Source organism: Corvus cornix, chromosome 1A (genome assembly GCF_000738735.6).
Source record: "Corvus cornix cornix isolate S_Up_H32 chromosome 1A, ASM73873v5, whole genome shotgun sequence".
NCBI lineage: Eukaryota > Metazoa > Chordata > Aves > Passeriformes > Corvidae > Corvus > Corvus cornix.
Window position 1 is genome coordinate 12,501,423 of NC_047057.1, and position 20,094 is coordinate 12,521,516.

The 20,094-nt window shown below is 40.6% G+C and overlaps 1 protein-coding gene across 1 annotated transcript in view; it reads left to right on the top strand.

Moving 5' to 3' along the window:
- The window catches only part of LHFPL3 (LHFPL tetraspan subfamily member 3), a 246,720-nt gene that overhangs the window by 164,494 nt on the left and 62,132 nt on the right, over positions 1 to 20,094 (top strand). Inside the window, exon 2 of the mRNA XM_039571296.1 lies at positions 2,566 to 2,802. Within this exon, the coding sequence (XP_039427230.1) occupies positions 2,566 to 2,802 (237 nt within the window). The remainder of the gene's footprint in view (positions 1 to 2,565; positions 2,803 to 20,094) is intronic.

Below are 20,094 nucleotides of genomic sequence, written 5' to 3' on the forward strand. Positions count from 1 at the left end.
TTATGCAAAGGAATCTAGTCCAGCCACCATTTACCTGTGCGTCTTATTACCAAGAGAAGTCCAACTGCAACCAACAGAATGACTCCAGAAAATTAGGCAAATATATAAAAGAATGCAGGAACAGAATTCAGGAAAGATGAGTTAATTGGAAATCTGAGGAACACAGCTGGGAAGCTTTGCACTGAATTCCTGAGATAAGGGTCCATTTTTTTAATTACCTAGGTGTAAAAGAACAAAGTTAAATTACTTTTAGGAAGTACTAAGAACACATCTGATCTGCTGTGTAATAAAAAACCACAGACATGTCGGTATTTGGTAACTATTCTAAAGCAGAAAAATCCCATATCTGTTGATCATTAACTGAGCATTAAGCTTCCTCACATGTTGAGGATGATTAATGAAAGTAAACTTGCTTTGTTAGTTGCTATTATATAGTAAATGAAACTTTGTCAACAGTTAGCTGAGTAAATATGGACATTTTATGAACACAAGAAGTTTGCAGATTTGCTGCATCATTTCAGTGGAGTTCCTTGCAAGTGTGAGGGCAACTCCACTTTCTGGAAGTGCATGTAACCAGCTCAAGAAAATAAATTATTGTACTGTTTGTCTCTAAGGCATTTGAAAGATCTTACGTAATTGTGTAAATGAGTTAAGGCAGGCAATACATAATTTACGATTTGTCCAACCTGCATGTTCTGAGTAGATTGGTCCTTATCTAATCACCCATGTTTCTAAGCCTAATTGTCCTTAAAAGTATTATAAGCTGTTTTATTTTCACACAAATGAGCTGTTGAGAAGGAATTTGTCAAATGCCTTGGGTGCATCTTTTACTCGATGTCAAACATTTTCTGGAGACATGCTTTCAGGACATTGTCTACAGCAATTGTGTAGCTGTCAAAGGAAACTACCATTCCTAAACTCTTGTTATGCATTCCTGTTCCAGTATTTCATCACAGTGATCCAGTGTGAGTCTTGTTTTATTTTGTGGCCATTAGAGGTGTGTAAAATGGTAGTGTCTATGCTTGTCCTGAAAAGATAAGAAACCTGTTGCAGTTCCCACAGCGACAGCAGCTGTTGGTTGCGCAAGCTACTTGGTGTATAAACTGTGGTTTCCAAGCAGAGATCTGTCTCAACAAAAACTTAAAAGGCTGAAAGCCACACAATGTATTCTTTTCAATTAGCACATACACCTGCAATTTTGAGCATATTGCATCAATATAATATTAAAACTTATAAAAGATGGTTTAGGCTCCACTGTTTCTCATCACCCCTACTAAGAAAGAAGGGCTAACGTTGGAAATGAGGCTGTTTCCAAGTCAGAAAAGGCACTACAGATAATTGCTGGAAGCATACAGATTTTCTGATTCTCTTAAATGCAATAAAAACTGAGGAATTAACCCATTCAACATAATCATTATTTTTAGAATTCTCTTATGTTCCTTTATTTTTATATTCTATCCTTTCCTGCTGAAGGCGACTCTACCTGACTTCAAGACAGATGTTACCAGAAGAATTTGGAGATTTTTGATCATAGGCCAGTTTATACAACAGCGAGCCTGCTGGCAACAAATAAGGTCCACCAGTCCAAAAGAATCTTATCTCAGGAGTCAGCAGCACTTGTTGAGAGAGCTTTAAACTAGATTTGAAGGAGGATGGGGACATAGCCAGGCTTGACAGACATAAGATGAGGGAAAAACTACAGCAACCACCCCAGTAACAAAAGAAGGCTTAAGAGAGAGCATCTCAAAGCACAGGACAGGTGGCCAAAGACGTAAGCCCAGGACAGGACTATGGGCTATCCCTTTGCACCCCTGCTGGGATATTGACACAATCGAGTATTTCCATGAAGTGCCTGGACACCAATGCTTGCAGTATGGAGGACAAACAGGATGAACTAGAGATCTGTGTGCAGTCACAGGGCTTTGATCTCATTGCAGTTACAGATGTGGTGGGATAGCTCCCATGACTGGACTGTTATCATGAAGGGCTACACAGTGCTTAGGAGGGACAGCCCAGGCAGCCGCTGGGGTGGAGGTGCCCTCTGCGAGGCAACACTTGAAATGTATCAAACTCTGCCTTGGGCTGGATAGTGAGCAAGTCCAGTGTTTATGGGTTAGGATAAAAGGGCAGATCACCAGAAATGATAGGTAGCTTTTTTCCTCTCTGTTAAACTGTTCGTTTGACTGACGACTTGACAGTAGTCCAGGGCTACCTTTGAATATCCAGGTTATTAACCATTTTCCCTTTTGGTTTTGTGTGGTCCTTTCAAAATGCATTGAAGAAATTGGTCATATCAGGAAAATGTGATTGTACTGATGCAAAACCTGACCAGGGATTCAGGATGTAACAGGTTTTTTAAGCAAGGTGTGCAATTGATGTTGCATCTTAGGTTTTTATGTTAAATACTTAATCACAGTGTGTAATTCTGTGGCTTGTTTTTTAGTAACCTAGCTTTGAAGTTCAGGATGAAAAAGTCTACTGCTTTAATGATAACTTTGTAGGTTCTCATCAAAATGATAGCTCGGTCTCATTATCCCATTGTTCTCCTTTTCTTTTTTCTCCAAGCTGCCTGTCTCGTCCTGGGTTGTATGATTTTTCCTGATGGCTGGGATTCAGATGAGGTAAAACGGATGTGTGGTGAAAAGACAGACAAGTACACGCTGGGGGCTTGTTCAGTCCGCTGGGCGTATATCCTGGCAATTATTGGAATCTTGGATGCCCTGATCCTCTCATTTCTGGCATTTGTGCTTGGAAACAGACAAGACAGCTTGCTAGCAGAGGAGCTCAAGTTGGAAAACAAAGGTAGGACCGCTTTAGAAACACTATTGTTGGGTGGCCTCAAGGGCAATTGTTTAAAAACAATAATCAGTTACAATTTCATTTTATTTTATGCTTAAAAGTTGGCGTGCTGGCTTACTTCCTACATTTCTGGGAAAGAATAAATGCAAGGGGAAGAGGAAGTTTTGCTTTTCAGCATCCAAAAGTCTAAGAAAGCCCAGAATTGCCATAATTTCTGCACTATGCATGACTTATCCTTAGCTTTTAGAGCTGTAGATGGGATGTTATTGTGTTACTCACTTGTACAGTAATTCATTGGTATTTAATTTTCACTGTCTTCATCTTTTTCTGTACCTCGTGCAAGATTTGATCACTTGGTTCCTTTAGGATCTTGCAGTGTAATATGAATGTCTGTAGTAGGGCATATGTGTTAGCACAGTACACAGTAAGGGCAGAGTGCTGGGGGCTGGCAATGAGCTGTGTAATGGGATTGCCCATACAGCAAAGAACTGGTAGGCTGAGGATCAGAGCCTGGAATGAAGAAGAATCCTAGTTCTTGTCTGAGTGTGCTGCTTTGAGCTCATAAGTCAGCTCATGGAAATCTAGGATGATGTAGTAATTGAATACTCATGCAGTGCTTTGGGGATAAAACTCATTTCTAGATTACGTACATGAAACTGGCTTGGACCAGTAATTTATCACAGTTTCAGGAAGAGATGTTTATTAGTAAGTGTGTGCAAGCCTGCATCCTGCCTGCAAGCAGCCCCTTCCCCTTGTGCTCCCCTGGCATCCCAGCTGAGTATCTGATGTGATAGATACCACAGAGGGTATGTCCCTTCCTTATCTTTAATGGGCCTGTTGTCCCTGAATCTGTCTAATCCCCTCTAAACCTACTGATACTGTCAGTTGCTCCAGCACTGCGTGGCAGCAAGCTCCTGAAGCTCACTACTGGCTGCTGCAGAAGTACTTTCTTTTATCTGTTTCAAATTGATCCCCTGCTAGTTTCACTGACTGCCCCAAGTACAGGATTCTGCATTCAGCTCATCTACTACCTTTGTAGTTTTGTGGGCTGCTTCTAATAATAGCAAAGATATTAGGAGCCTTTCACCACTAGATTGCTGTTTGGCAGCCTATGTTGTATGAAAATAGCTGGTCTCAGTCCTGCTCCAGAAGGACCATTATCTCTACACCTGACAGCACCAGTACAGTGGCCCCGCTTGCTGGAGTGCAGTCAGCACACTCAGCCCAAAGATAAATGGACTTGAAGATTGAATTTCACATATGATTCCAGACCAGGGTGGAGCCTACTATTGTGAGCTAAGGAAGTGTGTGTCAAGTGCGTAGCAAATGCATGTGTACATCTGTCCTGCAGGTAAACTGAGGGCATCAGCTTCAAGGACTATCACTGTGGCCATTTCCTGTAAGAATAATATTCATCTGCATTTGAAAATCAAGATACTTATCAGAAGGGCATTCACAGCTATGCCACAAGTGCTTTTGGCATTGCCACTTTGTCTGATTTGTCTATACCATATAGAGCTCATGTACCCAACAACTACTTGTATCAAAGAAACACATCTGTTTTGGCACCTGTTTCTGTTTGTGAGCAGAAAACAGTTTCTGGAGCCTCATCACCTCTCACATCGCTGGCACAAACCCCTGCCAGAACATTTGGTCCACAGCATGTCAGAAAAAATCATTCAGCATCTCAATTTCCTTGGAATAAACACAGAAACCTATCACACCACTGGCTTCAAAACAAACCAGAACCCAACAAAATGGACCTACCCCGTTCTGCCCTTCACAGTCAAGCCTAATGATCACCACTTTTTAAACTCTCTTTCAAATTAAGTGAAAAAGAGTCAACTTGGCTTCTAAAAAGGATATTCTCTCCCCTCTTGTCACAAAAAGCTTCTGCTAAGCAACAACAGGGCAAGTCTAAATTCCCCTGAGCCCCCAGCATTCCCCCACCTGCATGTGTTGCCAGCAGGCACAGCCTCAGCCCCAAGGAGACCCAGCAGAACATGGCAGTGGCATCTGTCTGTACCCTTGCACACTGAACATGCGTGAGTACTTTGACATTTATCCCATAAACTACGTCCCCTTGTCCCCTTTCAGATTAAGAGATATAGTGCAGAACTGTTCATCAGCATTAGTTCACATGCAGAGTACCCATGCATCTCTTGGAATGGGTCAGGATGTGAAAATACTGCCATATGCAAAGAGCACTAGCATGTCTCCCATATAGACAAAAAAGATAAGACTATGGATATAAGCAATACTTCCCTCAGCTTTCCAAGCTGCTGTTACCGTGTGAAGTCAAAGCCCTTATAACAAGTAGTCATGAATATTAGATACTTTCCCATCCTTTCTTCCCCCTCCTCATCTACATGAGATCTGCCTTCAGGCTTGTGCTGGCTTTTGCTTCTGGATAGCAAGTATGGATGAGGAATATCCCTTTCTCAAAGAGGAATCTTTGTGCTGCTGCTGCCTTCCAAGGGGCAAAAACTATGTCTGGGTGGTCACAGCTGTCCATTGAGTGGGATCCCAGGGACTCCTTCCCCTTTGTGGTGGTGTTGGCCTGGACATCCCATAACCTGTGATAAGAAATGTATCCCCTTAAAGGACAGTCATGGCTCCATCATGGCTTTACAGGACAATGCACCTGGAAAGCAGTCAACACTGTACCTGAGATGAACCTCTACTTGCCCTGTCAGCTCACCCTCTGCTGCTGGGATTTTGCCCCATGCATGTGGGTGACATGATGCATTAGCCCAGCAGTGGGTAAGACACAATAAATTAAGTACAAGAATCACAACAGTGTTTATTTACGTGGAAAAAACTTCAAGAGCAAGAAATTATTAGGCAATGATCAGTCATCTGGGCAGTTGTTTTCTTAATCAGGTAGTTTTGTCTGGAGGCTTTGATGCAGATCAGCTCCCACAGGCTCATTAGTGAGAGTTTATGGTAGTTAAGCAAGTACATGTTGCCACAGCTGTGTCTGAGCATTGTTGGCACGGAAACAGTTAAATGTATATGAAACACAGCAGGATGGTAAAAATGTGAGAAGATGACTCAAAAAGAAGAAGCTGTACTTCTCTGTTGTTTTCATTACCATGCTGAACTGTCCACCTGCTCTGTGCTTTTGATGCCTACAGTTCTGTATATTTACATAGGTTAATGAATGCTTGCAAATAAGGAATTTGACTGTTAAAATTATTCGTGGCAGAAGATGGCTGTGTTTTAGCTATAAATGAAAGTTTCCTTTTTCACTGCATGATGAAAATAGTGCTTACTCATTTCTTATTTGCTTAGGTGTGAGAGTAAATTACCATGTGGTTTTCACGTTTCAGAACTGTAACTCAAGTTTGGCAGAGTTTCTTCAACTTATAGTCTCTTTAATAAAGTTCCCTAATCATGCAAATTTTACACAATAATTCATAAGGTTTTTTATTTTAAAAACTGCCATTTGAAGGGAAAAAAAGGTATTTATAAGAAGATTTTCCTATCAACTTTATGCCATTAGCAAAGGAGGGGGGAGAACCATGTTGCATGGTTTTCTTTAATTTATAGGAACTAATGATAATGACTTAAAGGCCTGTATGTCATTAAAGTAATGCCATACAGGGCACTAACAAAAATAGTTAGAATTCATTGTAGCTTTCAGCTTCCTCAACACCATTTTGAGTGAGCCATCAACATCAGGCATAAACCTTGATGTGTAATTACACGATGTAACATTTTGAACTGTAATGTCTTAATGACATAAAATTAAGGTTTTGGCCAGAGGGTGAAGAGACCAAATGAGAAGTTTCCAAAAGAAATTGAGAGTGCAAGGCAACTATGTTTATGGTAGAAAGTGATAATATGATCTGCATTATGAGTTATAAATACAAGAGCATTCAGAAGACACTATCCTGTTCCGTAGTATCAGTCAGGGCAGGTGGATGATGCACTTTGTGAACAGTTGTGGCTTTTCCAATGGACAGAACAGCTTCACAAGCTGTTTATGCTTAATATTTGATTCATCTTTGGAGCCCATGTAAGCAATATAAGCAATGGGTCACAAATAAGCAATTTGCATTAAAGATTTCCTGGAGTTACAAGCCTAGAGCTGAAATAGGTAAAAAAGGAGCTGGGAGATAAAAGATTTGAAGGATTCATCTACCTTCCAGTGATTGCAACTCACATGGACTCAAAGTACACCATGCTGCTCCCAACAGCCATATTGCAGAGAGTTGAGTGCAGGATGCCCAACCCAGAACTTGCCAGCTGATTGACAATTTACACCCTCCTTTCTCTCCAGGCTGTTTGGAGGCTGGCTCCATACCTCTGAGCTGCAGTCACCACAGAATAAACACACCTAAAGACAGAAAATAAGGGAATGTTGTTTCTTGGTGACAAAGCAGCTTTCAGTAAAAGAAAAAAAGTAGTATTGCGCGGAGATTTGCGCACCTTTGGCTAGAGAATCATCTTCTCCAAACAGGAATAGCCTACCCATGTGATCACTGCTGCAACAGCAAACCTTCTGCAAAAGCTGTGTCTGAAGCTGAATGACAGCAGCTCACCTGCCCCATGGAGGGATGACATGACAAAACACTCATCAGCTGCCATCCTTCAAAAGGAAAATAGCTCAGGTCACAGGGAAGGTGCAAACTGCTGCAAAATTGCAAAGCCCTGCTTGTCAGCATATAGTTTCCATGGCATGCACTCACAAACATTCAGGCCAACTTGTTCAAAATTAGGTATATTAATATGAATATTGAGACCAAATTTAAGTTTTCCCAGATAGCTGCAAAGCATAAAAGAATTATCAGCAGCCCTCGTAGTAATAAAGAGTACAAATGCAGAGAGAAAACCAAATACACCTCTGTATACCCATGTTCTCTGTCCAATATAATTATGTAGTCCCATTTTCATAAAGTTATGTACCCCAACTCCTCCTGATACATAAAATAGTCACTGTATGCTCATTTTCATTTCAGTTAGCATGTACAATACAATAATAAAAATACTTTTAAAAATTAAATGCAAGATTTCTGTCAGTCTCTTCCCATTTTCAGACTGGTGCTTGTCTTCATGTTGCTAGTCCACTGCCTTCTTCCTTTTCTAAAGAGTCCAAGAATCACCCACTTCAGACTCCTGCTGCTCTCGTGTGTAGCTCTGTGTCACTTAAGGTGATTATGAACTCAGAACAAATTCAGCCACTTGAATTCCCATTTGAGAAGGGAAATATGCAAGAAACTCATTGGGGAGGAATCTGTGATAGATTGCTATAGACAGCCCACCACATGCTCTTGCCAGGCTGCACCTGGTCAGAGGTACCTAGACTATGTCAAAAGGTTTATCCTCTTAACTCAAAATAAGAAGTATTAAGATACCCATCTTTTCAAAGGCAAAATCAGACTCTTCTTTGAAGCCCACAGTCATAGGTTCCAGGCTGGGAATTCCTGGTCTTTTCTAGCTTCAAAACTTGATTCCCTGCCATGTCAGCCAAGAACAAAGTTTTGCCACAGCTGAGAAGAACTCACATGCTCTCTTTGAGATTCAACTGATAAGTGGCTCATCTATCATAGCACCACTGCAATTAGATCCACTTCTTAATTTCCTTGTTCAATTACAACCTACTTTCCTTCAGGTATCACCTCCACAATAAGCTCCAAGTAGCTCTGAGTAAAAGAATAGTAGACAAGTAGTACCAGACATATTTAATCTACAAATCTGCGACTAGAAGCCAAGCTAACAGATTTTATTATACTTTTTTCCAAAAAATTTTCTTCTTTTGATAATGGCAACCATTTTCCTGTAATTTCAATTATATAAATAATATTCTAAAAGAGAGAATATAAATATAAACGTGGAGATTTTGTTGTGTTTGGCATCAGACAGAGCATAATCTCTCCAGAATGAAGGTATTCACCACACTGCTCTAGGATCCATGCCCACGGTTTGAAGTTTCATTCAAGGAGTGTATGAACAGCCACTGGACCCCATCCAGAACCTTCCTGTACAGTGTCTTACTGCCATGCACTCTGTTGCCCAGTGTGTGTGGAATTCTGTCATACAAAGCAGAACAGCTCCAGCCAGAGGATTTGTGTCTCCCCCCTCCACAGCACTCTAAAGTATGCTCTCTAGGACACTGATCTTCTGCCTGCCTTGGTTTGAGGGTGTTCTCTCCTTAGGTAGAAGGTTTTCAGATTCCAGCCCTGATCTCTAATGACAAAGTATTTTGGAGGTCTTAGTAGAAACTGAGGACAAGAAATGGGGGAGTGAGATCAGAAGTCAAGAGGTTTTGACACAAACTTAGAAGACACTTCCAGGTCTTCCTTTTGAAAATGTCTATTTTTGTTTTTATGAGCTTGTGAGAAGCACATGCATATGTATGCAATAAGCTACTTAGATTTTTCTCCTGGTGTTGAATGGAACTAGGGCAAAAGTTTTGGAGTGGTGTTCAGAAAGCGGAGTTTGATACCTGATTCTCATGCTGGATCTATAATTTGCTTTTTGCATTTCTCTGTCCTTTAAATGGGAAGGAATGAGACTGACTTTGTTGATATGTTGTAGTTCAGCAATGAAAGATGAATTACAAAAAGTAAATTATGGTGGAATTACTATTAAAATATGTATTCCAAGATTAAGGTCTGATAAAAGTATTTTGTCAAGGAACTACTTTGCCAACATGCTAAATGATGATACTCTTAAGGAGAGGCAAATGAGACATCCAGACTAAAAGTCAAAAGCTGATTAAAATACCTTATTAAATAAAGGTCAATCTTGCAATAGTACTGATTGATACATCAGCTGATCCAACAGTTCCTTTCCAGCTCTACTTTCTATAATGAGAAAGTAAAATTAGTCCTAAACACATGCATTAATTACTTAACTATAGAAGCTGGAGACTATGAATAAAGAGTCCTAGTTCCCCACTGATTAATGAAGGAAGAACATAGTGAACTGCTTTCTGTCTCATAGGAAGACGTATCCTACTTGCTATTACCCTCTGTAAGGACTCTCATACAATTGCTCAGTTAGAGAAATTCTCATTCCATTTGATGAGCTCATGATATGAGGGACTTAAAGGATGGGGTCTTATAGGAAAGCTTGTAGCAAAAAAAGTTAGGCAGCCTCAAAAATGCTTCTTAACTGGTATAGGTAACTCAATGCATTGAACAGGCTCTGTACACAGCTGAAAAATTCTGTAGTGCAGCGGAGTGGCAGGATGCATGGGAATGGGGGATAAAGACATTAGACAGTGATGCTACAAGCTACAAGCAAATCTCCAGGCTGGTCAAGACAAGTCCACAGTGAGCCTGGACAGATCTGGAGACCTATGTTGTTAACTTAAAAGGAAGCCTATGTCCTGTTACAAGCAAGACCATGTTTACTGAGCTACAAGGTAACAAGTCTGACTGTACCATCACTAGCAGCTGCATTAAAGAAGGTGTTTTGAAGTTTGGACAAAAAATCAGAGCTGTTTCACAGTATACAGAAGTATAAAACAGAAGTAGCTGACATGTATTTCATTCCGGGTAGGATTAGTGACACACAAAAATTATGATACTGCACTATCCCTCTTCCTTACTGACAGGAACCATATTTGTAGGAGGAACAGCAGAGAATGGGACAGCTCATGACTTAGCTGCTCTTGAATGAATGTTTTTCAACAAAGTGTTCATGCAGATGAAATAGTGAAGGTTTGTGCCAAGAATCTGGACTATGACTGGGAGCAGCTATCGAGAGGACATTTCTGCTGTCCAGTCCAGCCTGCCAGTTCCAAGAGCAGTCCGGGCTGTCCTTATGTTTCTACCAGCCCTGATGTCTTGTCATCATACACAGAGGAAGCTGGTAGCACTGAGCTATAATTGTTCCTTCTTGCAGCTAGTTCCAGTGATTTTCTTGGAAAACTTTATCAGGATTTAAAAAGTCATTAGTTTCATTATCTCATTCCATCATGAACTTGTTGTGATCCTTCTCCAGCAGTTTCCTAATGCCAGAATTATTTTCTATCTGCAAACAAAACACCTGAAAATAATTTAAGGTAACCTCCTTCTTTCTGGGTGTAGCATCAACAGAAATAAAGGCTGTTGTCAGTAGTTTTAGAATAAAGGAGCTATCAAAAAAATCCAAATGAAAGCAAAGCAAACAGCCCTGTTTCCCAAAGTTATATTCAAGGAGACATTCAAGTCATAGCTAATGAGACGTTTGAGATATCTGGCTCTTCCTGCTTTCTGTTACAGGTACAAATTACTACAGTATAAAGTAAAAGCTGACCTCCTTGGTGCTAACAGTGTCGACCTTTTCAGACAGTCATTATTATATGGCTTTAGTCTGGAACCTTAAAACTGTTCATGTTATTTCTGGACCACTTACAGAGGTGATCTGGACTTTTTGTTGAGTCCCTCATCTTCTCCTGAATGACGAGCTTGGTGGACTCCAGTTTGTTGTTCCCACTGACCTCTCCCTGGATGCCTGAGAAGCTTGGCCTTGGGACAGGCCCGGACTAGGGCATACACATATTTTAGTTCCTTGGCTCTACCATGACCCTGCTTAGCCCAAGTTTGCTGCAACTGAAAATTAGGGTTGTGCTCTTGACTGTCTAGGTCTCTGTCTGTTGACTTTGATAGGTTTGTACAGTTTTGCTTGACAGAATACCAGAAAACAGCAGCGGAAGAGGAAACAGAGATGTGATGTTAATGAGTAATATTGCACTAAAATTTCTGTAGGTGTGACCTGGCTCCATTTGCTAGAAAGATACATGATAAAAAAACAAGGGAAATTATAATACAAAGATATTTTAACAGTTTTTCCTATCTCTTATATCTGGAGGTTATTTTTTCTTAATTCATGTTTTTAAAATAAATCAATTATTTTGTTCATATCACGTGGCCCATGTTATTATGTTTAATCTTTCAGACATTGGGCATGCAAGCCCTCCAGTTGTTAGAAACATTTTTATGCACCTACTTCAAGAGCATTTACCATGAAATGTACTCAACAGACATGGTAAAACTGAGAATAGGTGTTTAGTTGCAATCCTGTTTGACTGAATGTATTTACACCACCACAGCACATTTGATTTTACAAACCTGATTTTTCACCCTAGTTTTGTAAATTTAAAAATTTTCAGGATGATAATGAGCTGGTGTGAGGACATCATTGCACAAAGTTATTCATCTTAAAATGTTCTTTCATCTCTAAGCACTTCTACCTTTCTAGGTGACAGCATTTGATGCAAGACAGACCATTACTCTAGTTCCTATATGTTATTTCCCTCTGATACTCCCAACTGATTCTCTCTTAATCACTGCATGTATTGTTCCTTTCTACTTTGTGCACGCTGAAAACAAACCTCTCTGCTCTTTGTATGACTTTGTGTCTGATAGAGGCTGAAAGGATCAACATGGCCATTTCAACCACCCCCAGTATCACACAGGCTGTAGGATGTCCTGAGTCCCCTCCAGGTTATCAGCACTGTGTAAAATGTGGAATCAGAGCTGGACGCTGTTCCAGGAGTGGTGCTGACTCTGCCATGCCCAGAGGAGTTACAGCCCCTCTGTTCCTGCTCAGTGTTTCCTCTGGTCCAGCCCTGCTGTCTGCAGCATGGCTCCAGCTCATGCTCAGCTGGCATTTCACATGTTCTCTGTCTGTGTGGGGCTACATTTCTTACTCCTTGATGTATCTTTTGTGTCAGACCATGCTTATAGAATGAGCCATTTGGCAACACACTTGAAGAGTTCCTTGGGCCTCTTCACTGCAGCAGTTGAGAAAGAAAATGGACATTGCCACTGGCACCCAGTAATCTGGAGAAAATCTGGATGTTGTAGGGCTGTCTCCTCCTTCCTCCCTAGGAGATGCAAAGATGCAAAGGAGACCAGGAGCCTCTCTCTTTTCTGCATATGTGTTGAATTCAGATACAAAAGCCTAGTTCTCATAGCTAACAGGGTCAGGACACTTTGTGCCTCCTGTAATTTTGCTTTGCTTCCCCACTCTTCCAAGGGTTTTATAACTTCTCACTGCCTTTGGACAGTTCAGTCATTAAAGGTAGATCTTTGCAGTGTGGATGCTCCCCACTGTCTGGTGGAGCTGGAGACCCTGAATGCCCACTGTAGGGTCTAACAGGTGGACAACCATCTTGAAATACTGAGGAAATCCACCAGCATTGTTACCAGCAATGAAACATGAAAGGAGAAATATTCTTGCTTCCTGAACACAGAGGCAATAGTTTAGCTGTACTTGTACATTTCTACCATAATGATATACGTGAAAGATGAGTGCACACCAGATAAGAATTGAGAAAAATAGCAGTATTATGTAAATGCCTGCTAAAATGGATGCATCTGGAATCTCTGCAGAGTACAGTAATTCTGTTATTTAGTGATTACTTCAAAAAGAGCACATTCAGAAACCAAATTCAACTGGCATAACTAAAATGGGCTCATTTTATGCAAAATGTTTACTACTATTCTTTTACTCTTAAGTAGATTATTGAACCAAAATCCTCAGATTTTTTTCCACTGGGCATTTTGGACCTGATTATGCAGAAGAGGGGGGCAGGCTTCATCCTATGAAATCAGTAAAAAAATTAGAGGGTGGGAGTAAATTTTAGCCATTAGAGCAATTCATACAATTTTTAAATGGTCATGAATCTTACTTATACTAATTCTTGACCACAGAGATTAAAACCAATATTTTTCAGGTGTTTTAATGTTTGATGTGTATCAAATACAGCCAAATTTCCTTTGAAGAACTATCATAGCTGACAATAACAACCGGCTGACCCCTTGCAAGTAAAACTGATAAAGCAATAAAGATCAGACATCATATATCCTGCAGAGACAAATATTGGTCTACTAGAGAAAGTGGAAGTGTGCTAGAAATCATCCAACGTGTTTCAAATGTTAAGGAGACGAAAACATTGTCAAAGGGCTGATTAGAAATTCAGTACAGAAGCCTTGCTGGCAAAGTATGAAAGTGCTGTACTTATAGGAACAGCCACAAAAACAGTGTTTGCATCCTTAATAGAAATTCCGGATTTAGCAACATGGAAAGAAGTAATTCTAAATGGTTAAGGAGCAGTTTGCTTGGGAGAATAAAAATTTGTATCAGTGTTAAGGGGGTATTTCTGTGCCCTTTCAGAACTAGCCTGCAGAATCCTATTGTTGAATTTTAAATGATGGCTGAAAATCTCTGGGTATTCAGTGTAATGTTGCCACAGCACTTCCAAGCAGAGGCAATAGCTGTCTAAAGAGTAAGAGTGCACTGCTTAGTCTGCCTCAGTTTTGTATGTATGCTCCCTGCTGCTCTGTAGGTGTTAATTCTTAGCCCATATGGACAAAGATGACATGTTATTAAGTAAAATAAATCTTCCCCTATAACCAACAGCCCTACTATTTTCCTGAAGAGGACTGACAAGTTTATCTTAAATAAATCCCTAAAAAGGCTCTGTGAAATTATTAGAATTTGTATGTTTACAATGATGCCAGAAGATGAGCAGGTTTATACACTGATCAATCATTTATACACTAGTGAGCAGCTGACGTTCAAGCCTGTGTCTGCTCGTCTATCAAGCAGTTCTCACAAAGGTTAGAGGCACTAAAGTTGTACTCAGACACAAATACAGGTATAAAAATGTTATTAAAATGCTAAGTACTGAGGATTACAGCATGAACTGATAGGATTTCATACTTCGGAGTAATTTCTATATAAGATCCTGGTCTCAAACAATTTTCCAAGGTATAACCTTCTTCCCTAAGTCAAACTGAAGCTCATCCATTGCCTTTCAGTGCAGTTGATGTACTTGCAGATATATACAGAGTATATATACACCCAACATAGTCTCAAAAAACCTCTGTAGACAGCGTAATGCTGACCTTTGTTCTCTGGTTTTGAAAGAGCAGCCTGGGAACCCCTGGAGAAGCTGGAGCTGCATGCAAAGAAGAAGTGCAAAGGCCACTTCTTGGTTCTCTGGCTCTCACAGGGTGTTTACTTTGGAAGAGACCCCATTTTTAGGCAAAGACTAGATCTGACTTAATGAAGAAATATGAAGAGATGTCTAGGAGGGGAAGTTCATGATGCTGTGAGGTCCAGTAGGAAAACAGCAATCACCAGTCTCAGCCTGGGTCCAGCTGGTTCACCTGAAAGGGTTTGCAGCATCTTCATATTAATTCCCTTTCCACCCAAATCCTTACTTTAAGCTGGGGTTGTGAGCACACATGCTTTCAGTTGCTCCATCTTCTCAGCTTCTGTGCCCGTCACTTCTCGGAGTGCCTTCTGCAGAGTGCTCCCACAAGCCTTGAACACAAGGGTTCAAGGGGCAGTGGAAGGGCCGGGCCCTTTGGAGCACGGGGAGCACAGGCACAGTTACCTCGGCAGGGAAATGGGGTGAGCACTGCAAGGGATCCTGGTGACCAGTGACATCTGTCCCACCATGGCACACTGTGTGCTATTAGATTATTTTTTAATATTCTGGTGCTACAACTAAACCCCATCAGGTTGGTTCAGCACCATCTATCCCCACTACAGCTGCATTGCATTCTGTCCCATTATTCTTCAGAATGTTCTCTAAAGCTCTGCACAGCATTGAAATCACAGTTATCAGCCTTTGTTTGTCTAGACCTATAGTTAGGTTGCCTTCTGATGTAAATTAAGGTTTCCATCAAAAAAGTTGCAGAGAGAGAAAGTACATTTCTTCCAAACTAGACATTTTAATAAATAATATTAAACATTCATTTTTCTTCTCCTGTCAGATTTCCTGGGATGTACCTCAGTTCCACCTTGGTTCTCCTTTATTCTTGTTTTTCCCCGTCTTTCTCCCCTCTCTTTTCATAGAGCATGTCTTTATATACACCATTTGCTAAGCAAACATATTTATTACAATTTTATTTAAGATCTTCAACTTTCATAATCCCAGGACCAGGAATTTTCTCAATTTACATTTTCATAATTAAAGGGGGAAAAAAAGAGATTGTATCATCATTTAAGCAGATGAAGACCAGAAGTTAAAGGGATTTTTAAATGGATTTTTTTAATGTATGCCTAATATTACTTTCTAAGAATTACCAGTAAAAGTGTTTAAAATTATATTGTTGTTCTTAGCCTGCTTGAGAAGCTGAATGTTACCATATAAAAGGTGCATGTGGGCTGTTTTAGCTATAGCCCACTGCATTGACAAATTCCATTTTTTTAACAGGAAAAGAATGCAGCAATTCATCACTTGTCCAGTCTAGTTAACGTTTTGTGCCTTTTTATAAGAGTGGAATTTGTGGACTGGACAGCTTTGACAGTTTGAGGTAGTTGGTGCTTTTCATTTCTGGATCATCGACTCAAGCATAGCAGATATTTGACAAAAATTGACTGAAGACTGAATCTGGGGAATGACTGATTGCTGAAGTATATAACAAAAGGTTTTTTCTGTACAGCTGATGGTAGACTAATGCAATAACAAAAAAGTACATGTATCTTAACCCTGTGCTAGCAAACATTCTAATTGGGGAGAGTGAGAAATGCAGAACGTGTACCTTTGGATACTTTCATACTTGGTCTGCTGCATTAAGCTATCTGCTACCTACTTCCAGAATGGGAATTTACCTACACATGCCTCTCAAATCTTTGAACACCAGGTTGTCAGCATTGAATAGGATGCACTCAAAAAGTGAGGTCTCTTCTGAAGAATGGTAATGGCTTGCCCCTGACAGGACTGTCCTTGATGACTGGGCATATGAGGGACATGGGTGCCATGGAAATATGTCAGGAGAGAGCTGCTGCATTTTGGCAGGGCTTTGTGGGAGAGCCAAAGGTCAGCTTTCCATGGCATGTGTTTGTCTTGGAAAGTACAACAGTGGCTTGGCATTCCCACTCCACCTTGCCATTTGAATTCTATTGACTTAGTAAAGTGAGTTGACCCAGTATATGACATTTCTTTCTCCAAGTTTCCAAGAAATTTAGTCTCCAGTGGTTATGATTTTCCTTTGTCTGCAATTTTCTAGTGACAGAAGGACTATTTCAACAGCAATCAATATATTCAGAAATTTGACTTTACTTTCAACAATTTCACTGTGATTCCTTGTGACATGATATGCACCAGCTAGATTTCAAACCAACACAAACCCTATAATGGAGCCTTTTTTAACAAACTGCAATTTCAATGAGCAATTTCAATGAGCAATAGTGTTTCAGGAAGCAAGGCCTTTTAATGAATGGCTCTTGAATTTAATGCTTCACTTTAGTTGGATTTTTTTTATGCTAGTACATTTTATTTTGATATCTGAAATCAAAAATTTCTAATTTCCCCATCAGAATAATTTCCTTATGCAATTACATTGCTTATCTGCCCACTTGTTTATCAATCCCCTTCTCTAATAACCTTTAAACCTGTTATCCAATTTCAATGAAATTTAACAAAGGCTAACATCATAAAAATATAAAACTCCCAGAAGCGTTTTGAAGATTAATGAATTAATTAAAAAATAAGCATGTGATTCCACTAAGGGAAAGCCAGGAAGAGATTCAGCTCCTAATAGTATTTGATTAACCAAGTCAGCACAAATTTCATGTCAGATATGCCACCCTTCCTGCCTTTTCTGGATCATCTGTCATGCTAAATAAAGTAGGTAGAGTATATGGAACACATGGCACATACATGTGTGTATGTATGTGTGTCCATATATAAATATGTATCTATACATATTTAAAAGTGTAAGGAAAGTGAAGACAAGTCCTGTAGCAAAGAAGCTGTAAGAGACATTGGGGCAAGTGGGAAGCATGGGAGTTTGGAAATGTCTAAGGCAGGAAGGGAGTTTTAAGTACTAACGAGGGATCTGAGGACAAGAGAAAGACAAGAATCATAGACAGAAGGTGCAGGAGTCCAAGAGGAAGCAGGGTATTGCTGTGGAGGTGTCATGGGGCTGTGACAAAGGAGCTGGGTCATTGTACTCTGGCCATGTGGGAGAAGGAGCACACATGCTGCTCATTGAAAGTCAGGCACTGATTTCTTGTACCACTCATGCAACATTAGGCTTATTTAAAGCTGACCAGTAATAAGGTTATTCAAGTATCTAAGTAACTCAAAAAGTTTTTTGTGAGAAAATTCAGTTTAACTTTAAAGAAAGCAGTACCATGGGAAATCACGGGAACTCCATTTTTCAATAGAAACGTTAAAAAACTCTGTTTCAGTTCATCCCCAAACTATTTTTTCCACTGCTTGCTTCAGCCATTGAACTGAAAAATTGGCTATTTACCTAACAGTTATGCTTTAAAATATTTGCAACACAGGCACAGCCAGTACCTTTCACTCAGAGCTTTGGTGTGGCAGCAGCTCAAAAAACGTGCCAAGGAACTGGCACTGCCTATTGCATTCTGGCTGATAAGATTTCAGGCTCTGCTTCAGAGAGTTTGTTCCCTTGTTCAGATGAAGATAAACAAAGTATAACCAACAAACCTGCTTCTGCCAATGACAATCTTCCTAGGAGATACTATCATTTCAGCAGCTGCTGTAAGAAACTTGTCTGGAGGCTGGTGCATACAAAATAATCAATTCTTCTCTACAGATTATGGTTCAAATGTGCCAAATGCTACCAGGGCTTATGCTACAGATTCATGAGATGCAGTCTACAATTCTGATTAAAGATAGGATGTTTGCTGCATCTCACAAACTAAATGGACCATGGACTATGTCTGGGGAACTTCTAGCTTCCAGAAAATAGGTATTATCTGTTTCTAATGAGCAATAGGCAAGCAGTGCCCACAGTATAAGTGGTTTGTAGATAAGCAAAAAAGCTATATTCACAAATCCTGTCAATCAGCACTTTGCAGCCATTTCCTTTAAAGAGTAAAAGATAAAGAAGAGATTTAGGAAATGCAGCATTTTGAAGAGGCGGCATTTCTGTAGTTATGGCTAAGGAAAACGTGGGATAAAGGCATGTGCTGTTAGTGTGATGCCTTGTCAGCACTGCTCTGGAGTGTGCTGCCTCTGGTCCAGGCCTCAGCTATCTTTTGGTCTGAATCCAGACCCAGCACCTCCAATGGATAGTGGGGGCATAAGTAGACTTCTTCCAGTGGAGTGGGCATCCAGGATAAACCAATATCACCTGATTCCTGCTGCAGCTGCAAAAAACTGCAACCCTTACAGAGGTGTGAGCAAGATTTGAACCAAGTCTGTAATCTTTGTTATAACAAAACTGTGAAGCCAGGTTTTTCTCCTGAAACAAAAACCTCACTGTGCTCTGCCCAGCTAAGTAAACCTAGAGATCAGCCTGGAGTCAGATTATAACTCCTGGTTCAAAGCATCTGTAAAAAAAAAGGGCAGAATGCAAAGCTATCGGTACCCATGGGAAAAGTTTTCTTAATCCAATTGCTGTACATGCTGAGACAGCTTTAGAAGAGCACCGGTGCATCTAAACTTGGCCTGCAGCAGCATATTCCTCCATGCACGTGACTCCCTGGGCTTGGGAAGCAGTGCTGAGGCACCATGGTGGGGTTTGGAGTTGCTGGCCCTGAGGAATACGGCCTGTTCCAGGCCTGGAGGCAGCTGCAGCAGCGTGGCTCCCAACCAGCACCAGCTCCAGATGCCTCGCGCGTCAGCACAGCTTGGAGCTGACACAGCCGTCCTGGGTTTAGGACTCAGCTATGTCTGCACAGCACCTTGTGCCAAGTGAGAGTGCTTTGAGCTGCTGGTTTGGTCTCTGCATTCCAATTCCTGTGTGTTGTTTCCTCTGGATATTGCTGAGATGCTGTTTTATAGGATCACAGAACAGCAGAACTCTTTAGGTTGGAAGAGACCTCTAGGACCATCAAGTTCAACCCAGCACTGCCAAATCCACCATTAAACCTTGTTTCCAAGTGCCACATCTACATGTTTTTTAAATATCTTCAGGGATGGTGATCCAACCACTTCCCTCAGCAGACTGTTCCACTGCTTAACAACTTTTTCCATGAAGAAATTTTTCCTAATATCCAATCCAAACCTGTCCTAGTGCAACTTGATGGACAACAAGGCAACCAATGGGCCAGACTCAGGGGAGAAGCTGGTTGGGAATACATCTTGCATTGAACATCCATCCTTTCCCATACAGTCTCTCACCTGCATGGACGTTTCCTTTATTCTTTTAATAACTCCCTATTTCCATCTGGAAAGGAGCATTTAGAATATTTTTCTCTTTGGCCATGTGTATATCACTTAATGTAACACAGTGTACAGATCCCAAAGCTCACAGTAGCCCATGCAGAGCAGAGCCTGGCTCAGACCTTCACAGTCTCATAGCTGCATTATTGCAGTACTGTTTGAGCTAAGAAATGTTGTCAACAGGCATGATTTACGGG